Raw genomic sequence first — 23426 nt, forward strand, 5'->3', positions numbered from 1 at the left:
CTGCCTGTGTTGGAGTGGAGGAGAGCCTAGGGGTTATGTCTAACACTTAGAACTTGGAATCTTTGTTTATCTTAGAGTCCTCAGCAACCCCTAACTTCCCCCCTCTCCCAGGCCAGGTGCTTTCCAGTCTGGAGGGCCCCCCAGTTGGAAGCCGAGTTCCCTTGAGGGACCTAAGCGTGACTCTGGATGTCTTCGTGCTGACCTTGCCCCTGGAAGTAGAGCTTCCCACAGCCTCGGACCCTCAGCACCACCGGTGTGGCAGCAAATTTGGAGGGGGGATTGGGACCTTGTTAGGGTAGGGGGACCACTAAGGGAATCTAGAGCACTTGGGGACTAAGGAGGCCTTGAGGAGTCCAAGAAAGGAGTGAGGAGGAGGCCCTGGTAGGATAGTAGCTCCTGATCTTTGACTTTTTTTTCTCACCCTGTTCAGGTCAACATCTGAAAGCAGTGCTTCATTCCCACGATCCCCAGGGCAGCCATCATCTTTAAGGTCAGATGATGGCCTAGGGCCCTCACTGCCGCTCCCAGAAGAAGAGAGGTACTTCCTTATCTCCCTCTCAGAGTTTATTACTTCCTTTGAATTTCATTTTCTGGAAACCAGTATCTAAACCTTTCTTCCAATTAGGCACCCAGGACTATCCAATTTGGCCACACCCCATAGACTGGCTATTGAGACCACCATGAATGAGGTGAGCCCCCTGCTCCCAACACTGTAACCGATTCCCCTCCCGTCATATGAGTGAGATAAGGTACCCCACTTTGTTCTAGGATAGAAGCAAGGCCTCTCTCAGTCTGTGAGGCAAAGTATCTTCTAGTCCGGGAGTGAGGGGATGCCCAAGGAAGCAAGGGAGATGCCCTTTGTCACTTTCTGTCTGACTGTAGATCCGCTGGTTGTTGGAAGATGAAATGGTGGGGGCACTTCGAAGAGGGGGCATACCCCAGAGCCCTGCCCTGCACCGAGCAGCTGCCCATATCCATAGCTCTCCTGGACGCTCCACCTGCCTTCGCCAAACTCTGCCACTGAGTTTTGTATTTGGGCCAGAGCGTTCCCTCACACAATTCAAGGAGGTAAGTTGCCCTCGGAACACTGCAGCGTCACCATGGGGCCCGTCCTTCCCTGGGCTCTAGGCACAGGACTGGAAGGCCTCCTGTTAGTTTGAGCTCATAGAGTTATCCCTCCTATCTCCCTGCTTACCACATCGTCTGCCCTCACCCCTGTGCTTGGCAGCCCAACTCAGTGGAAAGAAACCCAGCTCCCAACCTGGTCACTGCTCCTGTTGAACCTTAGGCAAGTCACTGAACCTTTTCTTACCTCAGCAGTGGGGATGCCAGCATCTGCTTCACCAGGTAGTTAGGAGCGTCTTATGAGGAAGCGTAGCACACCATGTGTAAGGAGGGCTGCCCCTGCCTGAACTGTGATCTTGGCTCCTGCTCCCTAGGAGTTCCGCCGCCTCCATCTCCCTGGCCATGTTCTTCTTGAAGACCCTGATAGTGGCTTCTTCTTTGTGGCAGCTGGCCAACAGCCAGGTGGGTCCCATGAGGAGCCTTCTTCAGCATCCTGGGCTTGGCACAGTCATGAGGACAGGGCTGAAGGCATCGAAGGGGAGGTGAGTCTACCTGGGAATAGAGGGGGGTGGTAGATGTGTGGGGCCTGTATCTCAGTCCTGACTGCCTGTTCTTCAGACCCTGACAGCCAGCCCCCAAGCACCTGGGTCCCCAGAGGATTCTGAGAGTGCCCCCCTCATCAGCCTGCCCAGCCTGCCACAGGGAGGTAAGAGAAGACTTGGGCAGCAAAGTCTGAGGGCCAGGAGTAGATGCCTGGCCCTGCTTCCATTTTTGGAGGGAGGCCCTCGACAGGATTGAGAGAGGCTCCAGGCATTTTCCTTCTCTATCCAGGGAGTCAGCATGGGCCCAGCCGGGGACTAAGTCTCATGTCCAGTCAGGGGAGTGTGGACTCAGACCACCTAGGTAAGCTTGGGGGAAGGGGAGAAGGACTCTAAGCTGTTGGGAGGTAGGCTTAAGGCTGCACAGGAAAAGGTCTGGGCAGGGGGCATCAGAAGGAACTAATATGAAGTGCATCAAGCCCGATGCACCTGGAGGATCACATGAGTCAGGCCCAGCTTCGGATGGGATTGACCTTCAGCACATCTGACACAGGTTATGATGGTGGCAGCAGTGGCTCAGACAGTGAGGGTCCCAATGACACCCTTGGTGAGAAGGCCCCCTTCACATTGCGGACTCCATCTGGGCCAGCACCTCCACAGCCTTCACTCTCAGGCCTCCCTGGGCACTGCCTGCCTGACTTCTGGCTCATTGTCCGGGTCCTGCAGGACCGTGTGGAAGTATATGCACATGCGCGGTAAGTAGAAGCCAGGGCCTGCACCCTCACATTCTCGCTAACCTCTTCTCTCTGTTCCCACAATACCTCTCTCCAGTGTTGTTAGAAGTAAGACTTGGGACTGAGAGCTTGGGTAGGGATCCAACTTGTGTTCTTAGGTTGGTGGCTCCTGATCACTTCCCACATCTTATAGCTAAGCACATCACATTCAACTGACTTAATGGAGTCAAAAAGCTGATGGGGATTTTGGCTTCTAGCTGAGCATTAACAACATCTAAGGTTCAGAGCAGCTTCAGAAGTTTATGTATAGAAATAAGGTCTAAAAAGGCTGGACGCAGTGGCTCACGCCTGTAATCCCAGCACTTTGGGAGGCCGAGGCAGGCGTATCACATGAGGTCAGGAGTTCAAGACCAGCCTGGCCAACATAGTGAAACCCCCGTCTCCATTAAAAATACAAAAATTAGTTGGGTATGATGGCAGGCGCCTCTAGTCCCAGCTAATTGGGAGGCTGAGGCAGAAGAATATCTTGAACCTGGGAGGTGGAGGTTGCAGTGAGCAAGATCATGCTACTGCACTCCAGCCTGGGTGACAAAGCGAGACACTGTCTCAAAAAAAAAAAAAAAACAAGGCATAATAGCTAATATTTAACAAGTGCATACTACGTGATAGGCACTGTTGTAGCACTTACATGAATTGCTCATTTATCTACATAACAACCCTAAGGCGTATTATTATCCTTATCATATGGGTGAAGAAACTGAAGCACAGGTAAGTTAAATACTTGTCCAGCACCTTAGTAAGCGACAGAGCCGGGATTCATGTGTAGCCGTTGGTTCACTACTGCTCTTATCTCAGGGGTGGGTGGGATTGAAAAGGAAAGAAGACCATTATTCTGATGAAGACTTGAGAAGAAAGAAGAGGTGCACAGCATAAACGAGCCTCAGTGTGGTGGCCCTGTGGGAGCTGGTGGAGCCTCAGCATCCAGAACTATCTTGAGAATTCCGCTTTTTCCATTTCCCACCAGGTTTACCTCTGTCCAAGTCTGCTCCCTTTTCATGGCTTCCCTTGGCCCCAGCTCCATGACTTTCCCTCCTCTCTGTGATACATAAAACTGCAGTTATGTCATATCATATACATATCATGCCATTACACGTAACTCCTCCCCATTGCAGTTCTGCTCAGATCTGTCCTTTCTTTCCAGGAGCCTGATTCGGGAAGATGGGGGGCCGGGCACTGAGTGTCGCCACCTGCAGCAGCTACTGGTGAGGCGAGTTGGGGAGATCTGCAGGGAGGTCAACCAGGTAAGGGGCAGGACTTTCTAGGCCCTGAGACACAGAGCAGATGAGGAACGAATTTTTAAGAACTTGCTTTCAGAAGCTATTGGTCCATTTCAGAATCAATGATAATTATGGGAAGTCTTTTGACTACCCTAGTTAGTAGGGCTATTTCTCCCCCAGCTCCCTACAAACTTGGGAGTGCTCCACAGCCCACCCCTAGTAACAGTGGGTTACTCTCTCATACCATCCCAGTAACCATGAGATATTCCCTCTCATTGCACTGTGCTAGCATTAGTGATATACTAGAGACCCAGACAGAGGAACAGTCTAACTCCGCGGAGCTTATGTAGAATGGGGGACAATTGAACAACTGAATTACACAACTTATTTCAGTTACAGTTGTGAAGAATCCTAAAAGGAGCAGTAGAAACTGCTATGAAAGCATGTAACAGGGATCTGACCAACTGAAGTATCAGGGAAAGCTTCTTGGAGGAAGTGATTTTTAAGCTGAAATCCAAAAGATGGTGAACAGATTCTGGCACCAAAGGGGCAAGTGTGCTTGACTGAGAATCACTCACAGAGCCCTGAGCTCTGACCTCTCAGTGATGACTGATGTTCTTGTTGACCTCTAATCCCCAGTGATAGTGGTTATTCTCTCTGGCATTTGATCACCCCTGACCACCACCACCCACTTAGGAGGAGATATTTCAGTTCCCTGACCTCATGCTCCTTCTCCTAGCGACTGCTTCTTCAAGACCTTCATGACAGCCACGTGTGTAACTCTCTTCTGGTGGCCGAGAGTGAAGAAGATCTGTGGCGCAGCGAGACTCTTTTCCACTCCCGTCAGCGGGCACCGCTGCCCAGTGATGGTGAGATCCCACCCAGGAGTCTCCCTCACAAGGGGTTGCTACCGCCCTTTGTTCTACCGAATACTTTGGTGAAAGCTGAGGGCAGGGTCCTCATTACTTGGTCATAAGTGCCAAGTACTAGAGAGGGAGCAAGGAGGATAGGACAGGAAAGGCTGCTGCTGCAAGTTCATCAGTGATTAATCATGGAAGTACTTTCAGTAGAGTTAATGGGAATAGAAACAAGATGAAATTAAAAGTGAAAGAGGGTGATAAGATGGGACGGAGAATAAGTACTCTTTCAAGTAGCTTGGCAGTGAAGTGACAGAGAAAATAGATACAGCAATAACTAAAGGAAGATGGGGGCAAGGAAGGAGCTTTAAAATAAAGTAGAGCCTTGAGCATGTTTATATTCCACAGGGAAAAAGCCAGTGGAGAGGGAGAGGTTGAAGAATATAGGAGAGGAGAGATCATTGAAGGGGCACCAGGCCATGATCTGTCTTCCTAAGGGCCTGCCTCTGCCTGGCACTGTCTCGTTACCCAAAATGACCATCTTTCCCTGGTAGGGGAATAGACGGGGAGGAATCTGGGGGAGTGAGGACAAGCAGGCCAGTTCCAAGTAAGAGAAATCCAGAGAAGAGGAGCCTGGGGGCCAGTAGAATTGGCCTTCTGATTGGCTGTTCCTCCAGACAGGCAGCCACAGGACTGCTTTGGGATTTCTGGTCATGGTAAGGAAACATGGTAATCCACTCAAGATGGTAACTGAAGTCTCGACACTTCTCCCTTCTCTTACTCCTGATGACCTCTCACCCCAATGCATAGAGGAAAAGTGGAACCATAAGATTCCTTTGCAGTTCTCCCTCTGGTTTAAAAGTAAAATGAGACCACTTCTTATTTTTAGCATTCTCAGCAAGTCTGTAGACAAACATTTCTGACATCTCCAGGAGAGTGAATCTCAGCACATCCTGGGATCTCCTCCATATCAAAGAAGAGTCCCCATAATTAGTGGGCTCCCATGCTTTCAAAGGCATCTTCTACAAATTGAAGATGAGCTGGGACAGGCGAACACTACTTCAAAATGACTTCTAGCAGCCTGAGATGTAAGACCAGTCAGAACCCAGCCCTTCCTCATTTTAGTCTCTCCAGAATTTTTCCCTCAAACCCTTAGCAACCAACATTCCATTCCAGAGCCTCTACACAGAAACCCTAGCTCCTGGGTAGACTGTGTGCTGTTCACACTTGAAAGCAGTTTCTCTGAGAAACCAGACTGCTACTTCAGTCTACTGGAAGGTTCCCTGGAAACCTGAAAAGGTTCGAAGGAGTCATTGTACTGTGGCCATGGGCTCTTGTGTACTGCCACACCACCCTTTGGGTTTCTTGGCGTTTCTGTCCTCCAAAGCCCAGGATTATCCTACCCTGCAGCTGGTGTGCATAAGCAGCCATACCCTTTTCGTTTTAATGAGGTTACTGTTGCAACTCTCTGGAGGACACAGGCTTAGTAAGTGCCATTGACATATATTATGACAGGGTCAGAATCTCTTGGCATGATCTTGAGGATTTCCTCATGCTTTGCCTGCCTTGATACCTCTCCTTAGCTCCTCTGTGAGTCTCCTTGAGAATGTTCTGGAAGCCTTGTGCTATGACCTGTGTTCCTAAGGGCATGCATCTGCCTGGCCCTGTCGTGTTACCCAAAATGATCATCATTTCTCTGCATTAGTCATGGACGAGTCTGGGGGAGTGAGGACAAGTAGGTCAGTTCCCAGGTGAGAAGTCTGTGGAGGGCAGAGGGCGGTGTGTCCCATTTCTAATTTCTGCTCCCTTTCCCCCAGATTATGCTGCTGATGAGAGCTGTGCGCCCCGAGGGTACCTGGCAGCCACAATGCAGTTTGTCCCTGGCCATTTCTCCTGTGACATCGTATGGGGAACTGTGATCCGAGTCCATTCACGCCTCAAAATGGGGCCCAGCATGGGGGTCTCTCGGGGTATGTATGTGATGGCATGAGAGGGCAGGTAGGCATTGGAAGGATCTGGAAAAGGCAGTTTCCTAAGCCCATGTTACTCGCCCAGCCATCCAGGCCCTGCGCTCTGTGCTCAATGCCTTTTCTGTGGTGAACCGGAAGAACATGTTTGTTTATCAGGAGCGAGCAACGAAGGCTGTGTACTATCTTCGGTATGTGGGCTCCTGGAAGGTGGATAGGGCATGAGTTAAGGATGGCATGGGAGGAGGCATGTCCAAAGATATGCTGCTCTTTCCCAGGCTCCTGGAGACATCCTGCAGTGACCGGCCATGGAAAGGGGATGCTCTGCCCCCTTCCCTCGCTCTGTCCCGAAGCCAAGAGCCCATCTACTCTGAGGAAGCCTCGGCATGTATCAGTCACTCCCACTCCCTGATGCCCCCATGTGCCCCTTGCACTTGGCTTTCTGGAGCCGGGGCCCTGACCCCAATTTTCCCTGTAGGGTCCTCGTTCTCCCTTAGACATGGCCTCCAGCCGCAGTTCAGATGCTGCTCGTCCTGTGGGCCAAGTGGACAGACATATCCAGCTGCTGGTCCATGGTGTCGGGCAGGCAGGTAAGGTCTGAGGAGGGGGTAGGGGAGTGGCCACGTGAGGCTCCAGAACCCTCTGGGCCTTCTCTTAGAACCTTGCAAGCATTACACTAGAAGTTGTATAACAGTCTCTGCCCAAGACCTGGTACACGTTAAGTGAGCCATAAATATGAGGTGGAGGCTCCAGAACCCTCTGGGACTTTTAGAACGTCCTGCCTACTCCTCCCTGTGCCCCTCCTCTGGTTCCTGCTGTGCTGGGGCTTTCCTCAAGCGGGAGTTGCGTTGGAAGGGACTGGCTTCTGCTATGTTCAGGGGATGGGACTGCAGTTGATTGAGGTGCAGCTTGAGGAAGGGGACCTGGAGTGGCTGGAGAACTGGTGATGCCACCAGCCTGATGGCAGACTGGGTTCAGGGTGAAGAGGATGGTTATTTGGGATGTCTTTTGCCCAAGGTGTCCAGTAGGCAACTGGATTTTCCAGCTAGTATTTATGACTCAGTTAACATGTGCTGGTCTTGGGCTGAGCCTGTTACATAATTTCTAGTATAATTCGTGCAACAAACCTATGAGGGCAATACTATTATAATTCCAAGTTTATGGATGAAGGCACTGAAGTTTTGAGAGTAAAACTCATGTCCACAGTCACATAGTGAGTAGCTTGGCAGAATTGGAACCTAGTGCTGCCTACCTCCAGACCCGGCGTTCCTAACACTGCCTGTAGTATACAGGGAATTGTTTGAGTTTGGGGTGTTAAGGCTGCTTTGGGGATAGCTGGATCCTCTACCAGCGTCCCCACCTTCCCACCATGATTGTGTCAAGGTCCCGAGATCACGGATGAGCTTGTGCGAGTTCTGCGTCGGCGCCTGGATGAGGCCACGCTGGACGTCATTACAGTCATGCTTGTTCGGAACTGCAAGCTGACACCAGCTGATGTGGAGGTCAGCTCCCTCCCAGGCACCAGCATCCTTCCCAGACTCAGCTACAGGTGCTGGGACAGTCTAGGCTGGAACTTCTGCATTCAGCTCTGCCCTATTCTTTCCACTCTACAGTTCATCCAGCCCCCTGGAAGTCTCCCCTCAGAGGTGCTACATCTGGCCCTACCCACCTCCTGCAGGCCCTGGCTTCCAGCTCTGGCCTGGTACCTGCGGCAGAACTTGCTCATCTTCCTGCACTCTCCCAAGTACACAGATAGCAACAGCCAGAACCACTTCCAAGTGAGATTGCACTCATCTCTCTCCACACTCATGTGCACTCCTGCCCCACACACACCCTTGCTGACTCTCCTACAGATATCTCTATAAGTCAGCTTTGCCCATGGACCTGTGTACACCCATGCCCCCCGGGGACCTTTATTATCCACCTGTGTCCTCTCGTGCTCCTATGTCTCCCTGTGCCACCTTCCCCACTGTGGGCACCCAGCCCTGCGGGTTTTGTCCATTTGTTTGGTCTTAGTGCTCTGTGGCTGTTCTCTCCCCAGCATCCACTCCCACCACAGGGTGGCCTCCCTGACTTGGACATCTACTTGTATAACAAGCCTGGTGGACAGGGCACGGGAGGCAAAGGTACGGGGCAGGGCACAAGCCTGTGGCACACCAAGTGAAGGAAAGCCTTTTGTCATCCTATTGCTGAGAGGGCCTTTCCTAGGCTTGCAACTGAGTGGAGGGTCTTGGGAGGGGTGGTCTGCAAGTCCCAAAGCTGAGCATTCCTATGGATTTCTACCCAGGGGTTGCCTGCATCACTCTAGCCTTTGTGGATGAAGGAGGGGCCCCCTTGTCTCTGGCGTTGTGGCCCCCCTCCTCTCCGGGGCCCCCAGACCTACTGCGAGAGGAGGAATTTGAGCAACTGACCCAGGTCATCCGCTGCCCAGTCGTTCTGGACAGTTCTTCAGGTGGGACAGCTTGGTCAGAGGATGAGGTCTTCAGTTATTGCTGTGGGAGGTAAGGTTGGTAAGTAGAGTGGGCTCTAGGGACACCCTTAAGTGTCCCCTGTTCTTCCTTCCAGCTCAGAATGGGGCCCCAAGGCTTCGACTGGATGTGTGGGAAAAGGGGAACATTAGTATCGTGCAGCTGGAGGAGAAGCTCCGAGGAGCAGCTCGCCAGGCCCTGGCTGATGCCATTTTCGAGCTTCAGCTGCTGCCAGCTTCACTATGTACAGAGGACACACCCCCAGGTATGCCAGTCAGGAGGCCCCTGGGGTCCAGAGAATGTCACATATCCAGGCAAGACAGTGTGGCAGGTGAGGGTACAAAGGTGGGGTTTAGGGGAAGCATGACAGAGAACTAAGACATCACAACCACTTCCTCACAGTTGTCCATGAGCTTGTCTGCGTCATCCAGGTGCTACACTGGCAGCAGTGAATGGATGTAGCTGCTCACCCACTTAGAGTGGGCTCTTGCATCAGGAGCTCACCTCACACACATGGCTACACACTGTCAGTGGTATATACTGTCATTCAGTGACAGAGTAGGTGGCAAGTCACTGTCACACAGTCCTGAGGTTTGGTTTTCTGGAATGGGGATTGGTGGTTAGTGATAGGTATCTGTAATGTCTGGTGTCCACAGGAAGTCTCAGGAGTGGATCGTTGGAAACTAAGAGCTCTGCAGGCCGAGCTAGCACCTTTCCTCCTGCCCCTGTCCCTGGGGAGCCTGTGACTCCACCCAGCAAAGCTGGCCGGCGTAGCTTCTGGGATATGCTGGTAATGGGAGGAAGTGGTGAATTGGGCATCTACCTTCCTGCCTGCCTCCTAGCTCCTCCTACACTCCCTCCTGCCTCCCAGTCCCCTATAGGCCTTGCCACAATCTCCTTGTATATAAAACTGTTCTGTCCTGCCAGACACCATGGCCTGTACCTTTAGTCGCAGCTCCTTAGGAGGATGAAGCAGGAAGATTGCGTCAGGCCAAGAGTTGACAGCTGCAGTGTGTTGTGATCATGCCTGTTAATGGCCGCTGCACTCCATCCTGGGCAACATATAAACACTCTTATCTCTTTAAAAACAAAACAAAACTAAAACTGCTCTGTCTTTTGGACTAGAATTTGCAGAATGTGGCAAGTTCTCACTGATGTAGAGGGAGCCTTAACTTACTATGTGCCTTCTCTTCCATTTTTCTTGTTGGATTCTCACAACAGCTTGCAAGATAAGTAGAGCTTTTACAGTGAGGAAGGTGAGGCTCAGGAAAGTTGAGTAACCTGCCCAAAGCTCCTTAGCCAGCCCCTGCAGAAGTCAGGGTCTGAACCCAGACCTGTGAATCTTTCCAGCTCACTACTGTTCCATAGTGCCTCCATCCCACACCATTCCTCTTCCCAGTAGCCCTTCCTCATTCACTGCATTGCCCCCAGAGTAAAACAGAATGTGGGGATTTGGGTTCCCCCAAAACAACTGATGACATTGTCCTGGATCGGCCAGAAGACACTCGGGGCCGGAGGCGTCACAAAACTGAGAGTGTTCGGACTCCCGGTGGAGCTGAGCGGGCTCCGGGCTCAGATTCTGGAGCCCAGAGACAAAGGTATGTGTGGCGGCATTGTGCCCCAGGAGGGGATGGGCGTGAAGTCACGGACGGGCCTTGGTCTGTGTAAACATACATGTGTCATGTATGGACATGAGGCTCTTACTCCCACTGTCTTCAGACGTCGGACAACACAGCTAGAAGAGGGTGAGGTGGGGACCCTTCATCCTGTGTTTGCATGCATCGCTCAGCGCTGGATGGAGTTTATGGTTCAGATTGGTGAGACCCCAGCCTCCCCTCCCATCCCTCAACTGCAGCCTGGTCTCCATCCTGCAGCCCCACAGTAACTGCTCTGCCTCCCAGGTTGTGCCTCAGTGTCCAGAAGCTCCACCCACATGGTGTCCCGGTTCCTCCTTCCATCCATCCTGTCTGAGTTCACCGCACTGGTCACCTCAATGGCTGTAGACACCAGTGTCCGCATCTTTGAGCAGCATTTGTGAGTGTAGATCCTATAGAATTGAAGAGAACTTCCCCAGACTTCCTAAAAGCTGGGTCTATAAGAAGCCAAACCTGAGGAAGCTGAGCTAGGAGAGGTGGAAACGAGGCCGAGGGAGGTGAAGGCTAGGCCAGAGAGTGGTGCCATGGATGGCCTTTCTGTCTGCCCTCCCTTTCAATAGGGGTTCAGAGCCGGAGATCTTCAGCCCTTGTTTCCCTGGGCAGCTGGGCCCCTCTCCCCGCCCCGCAGCTGAGCGGCGCCTGCTGCTTCTGGGAAGGAACTTCTTACAGTGGAGGAGACCAACACAGCAGGGTGAGGGCATGGCCATGGGGGTAGGCTAAGAGTAACTGGTGGGGTCTCCAACCTTTCAGAGGGGAGGGTGGGATCAAGGGGGATCTGTTCTCAGGCCCCCATTGTGCCCCTCCCCCACCCCGTAGCTGCCAAATCCATGCAGCGCTTCGAGCCAGGAGGTGATGGGAGCTCAGGGCGAAATGCTCCCCGGCAGAGGCTCTTGCTACTGGAGGTCGTGGACAAGAAGGTAGATGTGGGGCCAGGGACTGGGTGGGAAGAGGGGTTCCAGAATCTCACTGACCCTAACCCTGGACCTCCAGCTACAGCTGCTGACCTACAACTGGGCTCCAGACCTGGGGGCAGCGTTGGGCCGAGCGCTGGTTCGCCTGGTGCAATGGCAGAATGCACGAGCCCATCTCATCTTCTGCCTACTCAGCCAGAAGCTTGGACTTTTCCACCATTATGGCCAGTTGGACTTCCCTGTGCTAGATGAAAAGGTGCCTGCTGCTCTGACTCTTCCTGTAGTTCTAGCTAGTGAGGGGTCAGTTCAAGGAAATACCAGATCAGAAGCCAGAGAGATGGGACAGACTGAGGGTAGAGGTAGTGGGGAGGGAGAGTCTGAGAGAAAGCCATGGGATGGGAGAGAGGGTCCGAGGGCAAAGGCTCTGAACCCATTGCGATGCTCCATCTCTCAGGAGCCAAACCCATTCCTGCTGCCAACAATGGAAGTGGAGACCCTCATCCGGAGTGCCAGTCCCCCACTGAGCCGTGAGCAGGGCCGGCTGAGTGGGTCCTCTCGTAGTGGGGGTCCCCTTCCCCTGGACACATTCCCCTTCGACGAGGCCCTAAGGGATATCACAGCTGCCCGCCCCAGCTCCACACTTGGTCCTGTGCCCAGACCTCCTGATCCTGTCACCTACCATGGACAACAGTTCCTAGAGATCAAGATGGCAGAGCGCAGAGGTGAGGGTACTGGGCCAGGCAGTGGGGACAGGAAACGTGTGGAATCTGGGAGGAAGCAGGTGATAGTGCCTGGGGCTCCTTCTAATGCCTTCCACCCTCAGAGTTGGAGCGCCAGATGAAGATGGAAAACCTGTTTGTAACCTGGCAGCAGCGTTCTACCCCGGCCAGCATGCCCATCAGTGTGAGTAACCCCAGCTTGCATCTTCCACGAGGACCTGTGACCCTGCCTCATCACTGCTCCATGCTCAATACCCTGTTTCCCCAGCCCGGGGAGCTGGAGACCCTGAAGCAGTCATCCCGCCTGGTGCATTACTGTGCAACAGCCCTCTTGTTTGACCCAGCTGCCTGGCTGCATGGGCCCCCAGAGACCTCTGGACCCCCTGAGGGGCAGGTGAGGCTGACTCCCAGACTTCTAGGAGACCTTTGCTTGCCCCACAGTGACCCCCTCTCCTCCATCCCCAGCGGGATGGTTGAGAGTGGGGAGAGTCTTCCTTGACCTTTATTCTCACAGCGGCGCCATCGCCCTGAGTCAGGGTCTGGGAGCCGAGAGGCCCCCGCAAGCTGTGAATCCTTGGATGTGTCGCCCTCGGGAGCCCGTGAGGAGCCTTGGCTGAAGGAGCTGAGCTTGGCTTTCCTGCAGCAATACGTGCAGTATCTGCAGAGCATAGGTTTTGTGCTGGTACCACTGCGGCCCCCCTCACCCACCCGCAGGTGAGCCCATCCCTGCTTTCCCTTCTGTCTTCTCCTCCTGCACTGCAAGTGAGGCCCCATGGGCCCTTCCTCTCTTTACAGGGTCCTGTGTTAACAACTCAGGCTGGGCCTATGCATGTTCATCCCACTGGGCTCACACGTGTGAGGGTCTTAGACACTTTCACACAGCCCATGTGTGTCCTGCCAACCTTGTATGCTTTGTGGAACTCATGACACTCATACACAGAACTATGTCCATTCTCACAAAGCTCATGCCACACACATCTTGTACACTTACATGCTTGCACACATCTGCCTGCACATGTGAATTTTTTTTGGAGACAGAGAGTCTCGCTCTATCACCTAGGCTGGAGTGCAGTTGCACAATCTCAGCTCACTGCAACCTCCACCTCCTGGGTTCGAGCAATTCTTGTGCCTCAGCCTCCCAAGCAGCTGGGATTGCAGGTGCGCACCACCCTGCCTGGCTAATTTATTGTGTTTAGGCTGGTCTTGAACTCCTCAACTCAGGCAATCCGCCTGCCTCAGCCTCCCAAAGTGCTAGGATTATAGGTGTGAGCCATCAAGCCCAGCCTGCACATGTGAATCCTGTACATGCTCCTAAGCCTCTGGATTGGGCCTTAATGATTCCTGTGCTGATCATTCCACTGACCTCTCCTGAGATTTGATGTGGCTCTTGGCCCAGGGAAGTCCTTTTCTCAGCAAGGACCTATGTGCAAGGCCTACTTGCATCACTGTCCTTGGCCTGTTCTTGGTCATGTTCACCCACTGGCCAGTACTGACAGGTCTGAATCTTGGGAAGTAGGCAGCCCCTCTGTCACCACCTCCATCTTCCCTGAGCTCAGGGACAACTCTGCAGCCGCCTTTCCATCTACTGTCAAATCTCAAATTCCCATGTTTGTGGCCCCTGCTCTGTGTTCCTCTCCAGATTCTGTGTTCCCTATCTTATCTCAGTGGCTGTATGCAAAAAAAATGAGCTGTTCACCTTACAGCTACTTTCATGTCTCCAGATTTGTGAGTTTATCAAGGCATGTTCTTCCTCTCCTCTATTTTCAGTTAGAATATTTTCAAGCCAGTAGTCCAGAAAGCCAGTTCCAACTCCCTGGTGTTTCTGTGACCAGCTCTCCACTCCCCAGGCTTCCCTCTCTTCCAGGCATTAGGAAGAAAATGCGTGCCTGCCCCTCCTGTGAGTCCATCTCAGAGGCCAGGCTGGCCCCTCCTACCCTGGGGAGGAGCTGCCCCATTTGCTGCCTTGACAGCCCATTATTCCCAGCTATAGGAGCTTCTCTAAAGGATTTGAGTTTGCACACTGGCCATCAGTTATGTTCTTCTCCACAAATCTGAATTCCTTTTTAAAACAAGACACTGGGTTAAAAAAAAAAAAAAAATGTTTCTACAGCAAAATTTAAAGCCAGGCCTTCCCTTCCCGCCAGTCTTTAACAATCAACAATCACTAAGTCTTGTCCCAGTTTCCTTGAGGTTTAAATGGGACATTTTTCCCACCGGAGGCTCTGACCCCCAGCAAGAATTCTGGCAGTTTATGGTCCCTTGGTATGAATGGGTCCCCCCCAACCCCTTCTGTCCTTTCTTCCCAGTCCCTCCCCTGCTTCCCTTCTCCCCTAGGCTCTGTACTAAGCTGTGAAGAATAACCAGCCTCTAAAAGCCTAGAACTGCTATCCTCCAATCAAAAGACAGCAGCTTTTCCCTCTCAGAGAAAAGTACCTAACCAGACATCAGGCATCTCCTTGAATTTTCCTAATCAAATCGTAGACATGTATCACCCTCTCCCTTCTCTCCTGCCCAGCACGCACCCTCTCAGTGCAGAGAGAGGCTTAGTCTCCACCTCCCCACTGAGCACTGTTTTTGCCTCCCTTGAAGCAGCAGCTGCTGTGCAGAGAGCCTGGCCCTGCAGTCTAGACCTGGACTCCAGGCCCAGCCTTCCCACTCACAGTGGCACCTTTGTGAGCCTGTTTCCTCCCCTGCAAAATGATTCCATGTAAAACGGATTCTGAGTCTGATCACTATGACTGCACACCACTAGCCTGCCTCATTCTCTTATCCCTCCTTTTCTACAGCACCAGCCGGCCGCGGGCCATGGCTATCCTTGGAACAGAGGGTCGAGGCTCCTTCTCCTGCCCTAAAACCAAGACTGATGGGAGCCCCAAGGTAACTTGTCATATAATGGTAAAGTTACTGATGTGGAATTACTTCCCCAAGGCCTGAGGTCATTGACCCTGAGTGATGTACTGAGGTCACTGATCCCAGACTGACCCCATTAAAGTCAGGGACCTAAGGAACTTCCACCCTACTGACTCGAGGCTGGTGAGCCCCTAACCCTTGCCCCCTTTTTCCTTTTTTTAGAGCACGAGCTCTCCAGTAACCACTTATCACCTGCAGCGGGCACTCCCTGGGGGCATCATCCTCATGGAACTGGTGTTCCAGGTAAGGAGGAGGAGCACTGAGTGGAGAGAGTCAGATGCACCAGCCTCTCACCCTCCTGATCTCATCTTCACTCTCTTCAGGGCTGTTACTTCTGTGTCAAACAGTTTGCCCTGGAATGTTCCCGAATCCCAATGGGGCAGGCTGTCAACTCACAGGTATGTGACTGAGGTGTGGGCACAGTCATTGTATCCTAGTGTCCTGTGGGCAGCATGGCTCCATGTCTTATCTGCTGGGCAGTAGAGTAATGCTGTGGGCAGGCTGGCCCAGTGACTGATCCAGTGCTGCGGCCTGGCTAGGTCAGTGCTCATTCTGGTGCCGTGACTGCAGGCTGTCGGTCATCCAAAGCATGTTTAGCTGTAGCCCTGAGGCAGCACAGTGCCTGGTCTGGCCTGTAGTCATCTAGAGTCTGTGGCAGACCCTAGTGGAATCTGGGATACAGCAAAACGGCCCAGTCTCTCAAAATGACCCTAGTTTCATGGAAATAGTTACAATATGGTATGAAAAATGAAGGCTGGAATAGGGAGGCTTTCCCACAGAAACCATTCTGGCAGATGGTGTTCCACTGGGCCATAGCAGCAGGGGAAATCTTGCGCTTCTTCCCAGGGAAGGAGGAAGATGTGTGTTGGGCAGCCAGTGCAGCCACACCCTAACCCCGTCTCCCGCCGCTGCCTCCCCAGCTATCCATGCTGTTCACGGAGGAGTGTGACAAGGTGCGGGACCTGATGCACGTGCACTCGTTCAGCTATGACTTCCACCTGCGCCTCGTGCACCAGCACGTGCTGGGTGCCCACCTAGTGCTGCGGCACGGCTACCATCTCACCACCTTCCTGCGACACTTCCTGGCCCACCACCCTGATGGACCCCACTTTGGCCGCAATCACATTTACCAAGGTGAGTGCCCAAGGGAAAGCCAGTGATCCCAAAAAAGAACAGGTCACAGGTGGCTCCAGGTCAGGGCTGGTGGGACTGCCTCCCTGGACACTTGGGCCCATGCTGTTAATCACCTCATGTCACACATACCATGTCCCCGTGTTTTTGTCCTGTGTCTGTTTCTCACCAGAGTTGGGACCCCATGTTACCTGTCCCTGCTCTCTGTTCTGAGTCACTTTTGTCCCGTCTCAGTGTTCCACAGGAATGCAGGAGCTCCCAAGGAAAGCAGACTCACTCTGCCTGCCAGTCAGAGCCTTAGAGACTCCCATCCCTGTGCCCCACCAGATCAGTGTGTTCGTTCTAGGCTTAGTGTCCACTATCTATTACTTACCCCTCAGGGACACTGGAGCTCCCCACACCACTCATTGCTGCACACCAGCTGTACAACTACGTGGCTGACCATGCCAGCTCTTACCACATGAAGCCACTGCGAATGGCCCGGCCAGGGGGCCCAGAACACAATGAGTATGCCCTGGTGTCGGCCTGGCACAGGTAAGACTGGGAGGAGCATCCAGCACGCATGCTACAGGAGCTGCGGTTGGGGTACACTTGCAGCAGAGAGACCCATGTTTTTTTTGGGCAGAAGGGGTAAGGTTTGTTTCATTAGAACCCCAGTTGACATCTCCCCAACCTGTCCTACACAGCTCTGGCTCCTACCTGGACTCTGAGGGACTTCGCCACCAGGATGACTTTGATGTGTCTCTGCTTGTCTGTCACTGTGCTGCACCCTTTGAGGAGCAAGGAGAGGCCGAGCGGCACATTCTGCGGTCAGCAGTTCCCCTATCTTGAACATGCCCATTTCCCAGTGTGCCTCCCACCCTGCCCTCTGTGTCTCTTGCTGTGACTGCCACTCTCCTGCCCTGCTCCCTACCCCAGGCTACAGTTCTTCGTGGTGCTCACCAGCCAGCGAGAGCTCTTCCCCAGGCTCACTACTGACATGCGCCGCTTCCGGAAGCCACCCAGACTGCCCCCTGAGCCAGAGGCTCCTGGGAGTTCAGCTGGCAGTCCTGGGGAGGCCTCAGGGCTTGTTCTAGCCCCTGGACCGGCTCCTCTGTTCCCACCACTGGCTGCAGAGGTGGGCATGGCACGGGCACGGCTGGCTCAGCTGGTACGGCTGGCTGGAGGGCACTGCCGTCGGGACACCCTCTGGAAGCGCCTCTTCTTGCTGGAGCCACCAGGGCCTGATCGACTACGGCTAGGGGGGCGCCTGGCGCTGGCAGAGCTGGAGGAGCTCCTAGAAGCAGTCCACGCCAAATCCATTGGGGACATCGACCCCCAGCTGGTAAGGGACTGTGGACTCCAGAAAGAGCTGGGATAGATGCCAGGAATTCCACTGGCACCCAGGGCAGAGGGCACAACAATCTGAGGTGAGTGGAACAGCAGACTCAGGCCTGTGGCTCCTCCCCCAGGACTGTTTTCTATCCATGACCGTCTCCTGGTACCAGAGCCTGATCAAAGTTCTTCTAAGCCGCTTCCCCCAGAGCTGTCGCCATTTCCAAAGCCCAGACTTGGGAACTCAGTACCTGGTAAGTCCCCTTGACCTTCCTCTGAAAAGGGAAACACAGCAGAAACCCTCACCAGACAGATGCACCCCTCAGCCTGACCAAACAAGCTGTGCTCTGGAGGGAGGCCTAGACAGAACAGGACTACACAGAAACATGTAAAAGCCTTCGAGTACCGGGCATCGAGCCACAGCATGTGATTCTCAGCAGCTCTGCCCTCAGAGACTCACCAAGAACACAAACCTTGGCTTGAGATCCCGAGAGCCAGGCTCTGGAACTGACAACCCAAGGAGCTCTCAGAACTTCATCAGTGGTTGGTGTCAGAGGCTGCAGCCCTAGAAAGGACCCCTTGGGCTTTGAAGCCTTGTTACTCAAAGTGTGGTCCACAGACTAGCTGCCACAGCACCTGGGAGCTTGCTGAAATGCAGGCTCTCCAGCCACACTCCAGACTGCTGACTCGGGATCTGCAGGCTAGCAGTCTCCCCAAGTGATTTGTGTGCACACTGAAGTGTGAAAGCACTGCTGTAAAGGACAGGTAGAGAGAAGAGAGCTATGGGCCCTAGCATGGGGCATTAAGGAGCCTGCAGAGATGGGCCCGGCCAGAGCTGAGGTTCAAGAAAGGAGGCATTCAAGAGAAGACTTCAAGTGAAAAAGTAGGAGTTGGAGCCAGGTGAGGGGTCCTACAGCACAGGGCTTGTGCAGAGGATTCATTTCAGGGTGTAGGAAGGGTCTCCCAGAGAAGCCTATGTCAGTTAGGATGAGGCTGCACTAGATTGTGAATAAAGGGGGGTGCACCTGTGGGCAGTGGGAAGGCTGGAGCAGGAGTGGGTTTCGGGGAAGGATAATGAGTCCAGCTTGGGGCAAGCTGAGTCTGAAGTCTGTAAGGCCCTTCATGGTCTGCAAGGCCTGTGGGCATCAGGATTCCAGCTCAGGAGAGTCCTAAGCAGCAGCTCTGAACAGGCGGTAACTGAAGCCTTGGGAGAGCAAATCATCCCGGTATGGGTCACCAAGTGCAGCATTAGGAAGCTGACAGACATAAGGGGACAGGACAATCCCGGGAGTGGTCAGAGAGGAGACCCAGGACAGAAGGCAAGGAGGTTGTGCCAGGGGTACAGTGCTCTCTGTTGATTGGCTTCAGTGTGCCAGGCTCTGTTTGGGGCCTCCAAGATCAACTATTACCCCTCATTCTGACGCAGCTCAGACAGGCTGACCGGCAAGCCAGCAAGGATGAGGATTGAGGCTCAATTTGGAGACACAGTCCTATGTGACCTTGGGGTGCAGGCGGGGTGAGGGGTAGAGATGGAAGTAGACCTCTCCGCATCCTCCCTTCACCTCAGGATCCTCTGTGGAAGGGTCTTTGCCACCTCAGGGGGAGACAGACCTCAGTTCCCTCCTCATCTTTTGCTGCAGGTCGTGCTGAATCAGAAGTTCACTGACTGTTTTGTGCTAGTGTTTCTGGACTCCCACTTAGGAAAGACGGTGAGAACAAGTGGGGGGCTTTGTTTCAGCCTAGTGGGAGGCCATACCCCAAATGCTCCACCTCAGAGCCTGTCGAAGTTGGGGTGCCCACCCTTTCTGAGCCCTGCTTCCTGTCCCCACCCATGCCCTCCTCTTACCAGCGCACCCCCACGGTGTTCCCCACAGTCTCTGACGGTGGTTTTCCGAGAGCCCTTCCCAGTACAGCCCCAGGACAGCGAGAGCCCCCCTGCCCAGCTGGTCTCCACCTATCACCACCTGGAGTCTGTTATCAACACAGCCTGTTTCACCCTCTGGACCCGCCTCCTCTGAGGGAGTGGACTGGACCACTGAATGTCACTATTCCTCAAATCATGGGTCTACAATGTTGCCTGCCAGAGGCAGGACAGACCAGCCCTTCTGGGGCCCAGGACAGGCCAGACACTGAGTGACACCAAAGGCTTTGGGACTATGTCTTGGGGGTCTGCTGCCCCAGCCTGGCAGCAGGAACTGCCCTCCAAACACCCACAGCCACTGACCAATCCAGGACTCCATCCCCTTACACCTTTTGGGCCCTTCTGGGGCACTCCTTTCTGCCGACTGGCTAGAGTCCCGGGAGTTCACACGGGATTGCAAGCATTCACCCCTTAGAGCTCCATTGCCTGAATCCTGCCGCCAGCCTTTGACCACTGTCAGCCACCTGCTCCCCTTGAGCCCTCAGGTCTTCATTTCCCACTTGGACATCACTGCTGGACATTCCCATCGAGATGACACCTGGGTTCCAATCCCAGCTCTTCCTTTGAAGCACCTGGGACCACTGTCAAGTCTCTTTGCTCTTGGACCCTGGGTTTTTCATCCTTTAATGAGGAGGTGGGCTCAGAAGCTCTCCCATCTCCACAGCAACCCTGGCATTGGCTTCTCAGTGGGAGGGAAGCAACAGAGAAACTGAAGTGTTAGACACTGTGTGTCCCCCGACCCCATAACAGAGCTATATGACAGTGTTCAGCAGGTCATCTTTAATGCAGAAGAGACAGGATTTCACTTGCTGTCTGGAGGCACATGGGTGGTGTGCAGGCCCTCACTGGCCAGCCTCTGGGTGGCCTCGCCTGTCCCAGTATGACCGTAGCCAGCTCAGGCCCTCTACTGTATCTCCTGCAGGGAGACAGAGACCTTGGCATCTCAGCCCACATGGAGAAAACAGCCCCTGTCCAAGTTCCTCCAGCGCTCCCTTCCCCAGGGCCATGCCTCACCTTGAGGCCGATACTCGCAGCCCACAAAACCTTTGTAGCCTTCATCTTCCAGCAGTTGAAACAGATAGGGGAAGTTCAGCTCTCCAGGGCTGCTGGGCTCCCCTCGGCCTGGGACCTGTGCCACCTGCACGTGCCCTGGGGACAGAGGAGGACAGATGTGGGGTCTGGGCTCCTGCCAGGGCCTGAAGGACAGACGTGGGGATTGAAAGGGTGAAAGAGCAAAGAGAGCTCCTCTCACCAACAATGGGCAGGAACTCCCGGATGTTTCCTGTCAGGTTCCCATCCATGATCTGCCAGTGGAATATGTCCTGGGGAAGAGGATTCTACAGTCCAAGACCCCATAGGCTCCGCCCTCCTTCCAAGAGTGAGAGAACATGGGCTCTCTGCAAAGTACCCACTTTCTCCCTTTCTTCTACTTACCATTTGTAATTGGAGGTTGGGTCTTCCCACCTTCTGTAAGATGGCTGCCGCTGGAAGAGAAGCCAGGGAGTGGGCCATGAGCCTCAAGGAAAGCACAGGTATCCAAAGGGACAGAAGGATCCACAGGCCTGGGGTCCTACCCTGCTGGGGCGTGTCCAGGAAGTACTGGGGGTCAGTGATGCGGGTGTTGATGGGCTCCAGCAGTCCCACGAGGTCCTCCTAGCAGCATGTCGGGTGCTGTGAATAGAGCTCCTTCCCAAGTTTGTCCCCCATCAGTCACGGGTCAAGGCCCTCACCTGTCCTTCTGACCTAGGCCGGCAGCCAGCCTTGTGCCTCACGTGCTGTCCCCACTGTGCACCCCCTCCACTCACATATGTGAGTACGTGTGTCTGTGTTTCTACCTTTCTCACCTGAGCCAAAACCCCAGCTGCATGCCTCAGATTCTCTAGAAAAACGGTCTCCATCTCAGCCTTGATTGCTGCTGGGTCAGCCCCCTGGGGTACTCGGCCAGCCATCAGGTGGATCCTGTGGAGAAGATAGACTGGAGGCTTTGCCTCCCTTGGCTCTCTCTACACCTCGCCCAGGATTCCCTGACTGTGCCGGCCTCGCCTGTCTCCCCAGGTCTCCAGTCCATGGCACCTGGGCCACAATGCCCAGGCATCCAAGCACTTTCAGAGACACTTCAGTGACGGCCGAGGGGCAAGCCCTCTCCCAGACACCTCAGCGTCCACTCCCCCCTCCCCCCTCACCACCTCCAGTAATTTCTACCTCTCCTTCCCTCGGTCCTTCTCAACATATAAGCTGCTAAAGTTTCACCTTTAAATTAAATTATCCTGGCCCTTGCCCTTCTCAGGCATTCCACGCTGCCGTTTCTACTTCCTCTCCTCGCATTTACTTCTTAGCCTCTTCCCATCTGTTTTCTCCCCTACCATTCACCAGTAGTGAGCCCATTGCCAGTTCCTTCTGAGCCTGTTTGGCCTCTGCAGGATTTGGCATTTGATCAGCCCCACTTTGAGCCGTCCACCTCCTCCCATCATCCGGATCTTAGCCACATTCAGCTCCAAGCCGACATTCCAGGCCTCCCCACCCCAACAGGCTACCCGTCCAGCCTCAGGAACGCTGCTGAACACACCAGGCCTCTTCTTGCCACAGCACCCTTGCCAGGAATACTCTATATCCTGCCCATCAAGCAATGCCCACTCCTTCAAGACAGTCCAAGCATCACTACCTGTAAGCAGCTTTCTCTGATCCAGACAGGGTTAAGTGCCTACCCTGCTCCCACAGCTTCCTTGAATAGGCCTGTCCTCAAATGGATCACTGCGTATATTTACTCTCCTATCTCCCTAGGCAGACTGAGCTCCCAGCATGGGATCCCGGCATGGGGTGAGCATGAAAGAGTGGCAAACAGACTGACACAGGGCAGATAAAATATAAAAGGCAGTTTACAAAGGGCCAGGACCGTAGGGGTGGAGATAGGCCAGTGGGCTCAGACTTCTCAACGTCTCATACCTGGCGTCCTCGACGCCCTTAACCTGCGGCAGGGTCATGGGTCACAGAGGGGTGGCGGATGGGGGGGTACCTGGGACAGCCCAGGGCCTTGGCGTACCGCACCGCCTGCTCCAGCCCCTCTCGGAAGGCCGCCTGTCTCCCGGGAACGGCTCCCAGCCCCATTTCCCCCTTCTCTTGATCTCCTGCAGAAAGAACCGGCCTCAGCCCCCAGCTCGGGCACCCACGCCCCTGCCCCTCCTGCCCTCCCGGCCTGCCGCGCACCCGGGGGCGTGTTGATCAGCACCAGCCGCAGCCCCGCTTCCCGCGCCGCCTGCGCCAGCGCCTCGGGCGGCTCCGCGTAAGGCCAGGCCATCTCGGCGGCCTCGAAGCCCGAGCTGCCCGCGGCCCGCAGCCGCGCGAGGAGGTCGGGGAGCTCGGGGAATAGCCAGGACAGATTGGCGGAGAAGCGCAGCGGCGCCATGATGGGGGAGGCCGGACCGGGCAGAGTCCGCGGGCCCCGGAGGCGGCGGGCGGGGCGGGGCTCTTCTTGATGGCCCGGTGAACGAAAGCGCACTGTTCGGGGTTAGAAGAAGCGAGGTGCTGTAAAAACCCGGGTCTTCGCGGAAAGCGCCTTTCGTTAGCTAGAGAGGAAGCGCGGAGAGAGGCGGATGGGCGGGGCGGGGAGGGGCGAGGGCGGCCAGGAAAGGAGCGGGGCCGGCACCAGGAGGAGGTGGGGAGGCCGGGCCCCGAGCCTGAGAGCCGGCGCGGGGCAAGAGAGCCGGCTGCCCGAGGGCACGGTTACAATGATGGGACGTGCACTCTAATACTGAGTCTCTCCTCTGATTATAAAAATGCTATCTGTTCATGAAGCAGCATTTGAAAGCTGTTTGACCAAATAAAGAAGCACTTTTATACCACCAGTTTCCACACCACTAGCTTGTTAGCTTTCCCGTCCAAATTTTAAAATATGCCATTTTTTCTTTGAAAATTCTGATCATTCGGTGTATCCGGTTTTATAGGCCTTTTTCATGGAATA

The 23426-nt window shown here is 54.2% G+C and overlaps 2 protein-coding genes across 3 annotated transcripts in view; one reads left to right on the forward strand and one right to left on the reverse strand.

Moving 5' to 3' along the window:
* The window catches only part of SZT2 (SZT2 subunit of KICSTOR complex), a 55092-nt gene extending 34217 nt beyond the window's left edge, over positions 1 to 20875 (forward strand). For both annotated transcript variants that reach the window (XM_064372264.1, XM_064372265.1), the window contains 40 exons: positions 112 to 253; positions 431 to 538; positions 626 to 689; positions 883 to 1068; positions 1440 to 1607; positions 1684 to 1771; positions 1897 to 1968; positions 2158 to 2359; positions 3540 to 3639; positions 4355 to 4484; positions 6290 to 6442; positions 6528 to 6630; positions 6718 to 6823; positions 6918 to 7029; positions 7823 to 7941; positions 8053 to 8217; positions 8481 to 8565; positions 8727 to 8891; positions 9005 to 9172; positions 9564 to 9697; positions 10339 to 10505; positions 10627 to 10724; positions 10809 to 10941; positions 11123 to 11253; positions 11379 to 11479; positions 11553 to 11729; positions 11928 to 12195; positions 12297 to 12376; positions 12461 to 12586; positions 12707 to 12906; positions 14979 to 15069; positions 15265 to 15345; positions 15426 to 15500; positions 16023 to 16236; positions 16614 to 16767; positions 16920 to 17042; positions 17152 to 17557; positions 17685 to 17801; positions 19188 to 19256; positions 19422 to 20875. In XM_064372264.1, the coding sequence (XP_064228334.1) occupies positions 112 to 253; positions 431 to 538; positions 626 to 689; positions 883 to 1068; positions 1440 to 1607; positions 1684 to 1771; positions 1897 to 1968; positions 2158 to 2359; positions 3540 to 3639; positions 4355 to 4484; positions 6290 to 6442; positions 6528 to 6630; positions 6718 to 6823; positions 6918 to 7029; positions 7823 to 7941; positions 8053 to 8217; positions 8481 to 8565; positions 8727 to 8891; positions 9005 to 9172; positions 9564 to 9697; positions 10339 to 10505; positions 10627 to 10724; positions 10809 to 10941; positions 11123 to 11253; positions 11379 to 11479; positions 11553 to 11729; positions 11928 to 12195; positions 12297 to 12376; positions 12461 to 12586; positions 12707 to 12906; positions 14979 to 15069; positions 15265 to 15345; positions 15426 to 15500; positions 16023 to 16236; positions 16614 to 16767; positions 16920 to 17042; positions 17152 to 17557; positions 17685 to 17801; positions 19188 to 19256; positions 19422 to 19565 (5525 nt within the window). In that variant the 3' untranslated portion in view covers positions 19566 to 20875. The remainder of the gene's footprint in view (positions 1 to 111; positions 254 to 430; positions 539 to 625; positions 690 to 882; positions 1069 to 1439; positions 1608 to 1683; positions 1772 to 1896; positions 1969 to 2157; positions 2360 to 3539; positions 3640 to 4354; positions 4485 to 6289; positions 6443 to 6527; positions 6631 to 6717; positions 6824 to 6917; positions 7030 to 7822; positions 7942 to 8052; positions 8218 to 8480; positions 8566 to 8726; positions 8892 to 9004; positions 9173 to 9563; positions 9698 to 10338; positions 10506 to 10626; positions 10725 to 10808; positions 10942 to 11122; positions 11254 to 11378; positions 11480 to 11552; positions 11730 to 11927; positions 12196 to 12296; positions 12377 to 12460; positions 12587 to 12706; positions 12907 to 14978; positions 15070 to 15264; positions 15346 to 15425; positions 15501 to 16022; positions 16237 to 16613; positions 16768 to 16919; positions 17043 to 17151; positions 17558 to 17684; positions 17802 to 19187; positions 19257 to 19421) is intronic.
* HYI (hydroxypyruvate isomerase (putative)) lies at positions 20234 to 23015 on the reverse strand. Its single transcript, XM_012434763.3, has 8 exons — positions 22673 to 23015; positions 22482 to 22593; positions 21313 to 21427; positions 21043 to 21121; positions 20903 to 20952; positions 20721 to 20790; positions 20483 to 20617; positions 20234 to 20384 (listed from the first exon to the last, which is right to left on the reverse strand). The coding sequence occupies exons 1-8, from the start codon at positions 22869 to 22871 to the stop codon at positions 20311 to 20313; spliced, it is 834 nt and encodes a 277-aa protein (XP_012290186.2). The 5' UTR covers positions 22872 to 23015; the 3' UTR covers positions 20234 to 20310.
* Between the last annotated feature and the right edge of the window lie 411 nt (positions 23016 to 23426).

This window comes from Aotus nancymaae, unplaced genomic scaffold (assembly GCF_030222135.1).
Source record: "Aotus nancymaae isolate 86718 unplaced genomic scaffold, 86718_ANA_hifiasm-v0.15.2.pri h1tg000007l, whole genome shotgun sequence".
Taxonomy (NCBI): Eukaryota; Metazoa; Chordata; class Mammalia; order Primates; family Aotidae; genus Aotus; species Aotus nancymaae.

Coding starts and splice junctions, on each gene's coding strand:
- HYI (XM_012434763.3), bottom strand. CDS start 22,871: ATGGCGCCGCTGCGCTTCTCCGCCAATCTGTCCTGGCTATTCCCCGAG. Junction 20,618..20,720: donor GGAGTTCCTGCCCATTGTTG/GTGAGAGGAGCT, acceptor CTCTGTCCCCAG/GGCACGTGCAGGTGGCACAG. Junction 20,385..20,482: donor CTGCGAGTATCGGCCTCAAG/GTGAGGCATGGC, acceptor GTCTCCCTGCAG/GAGATACAGTAGAGGGCCTG.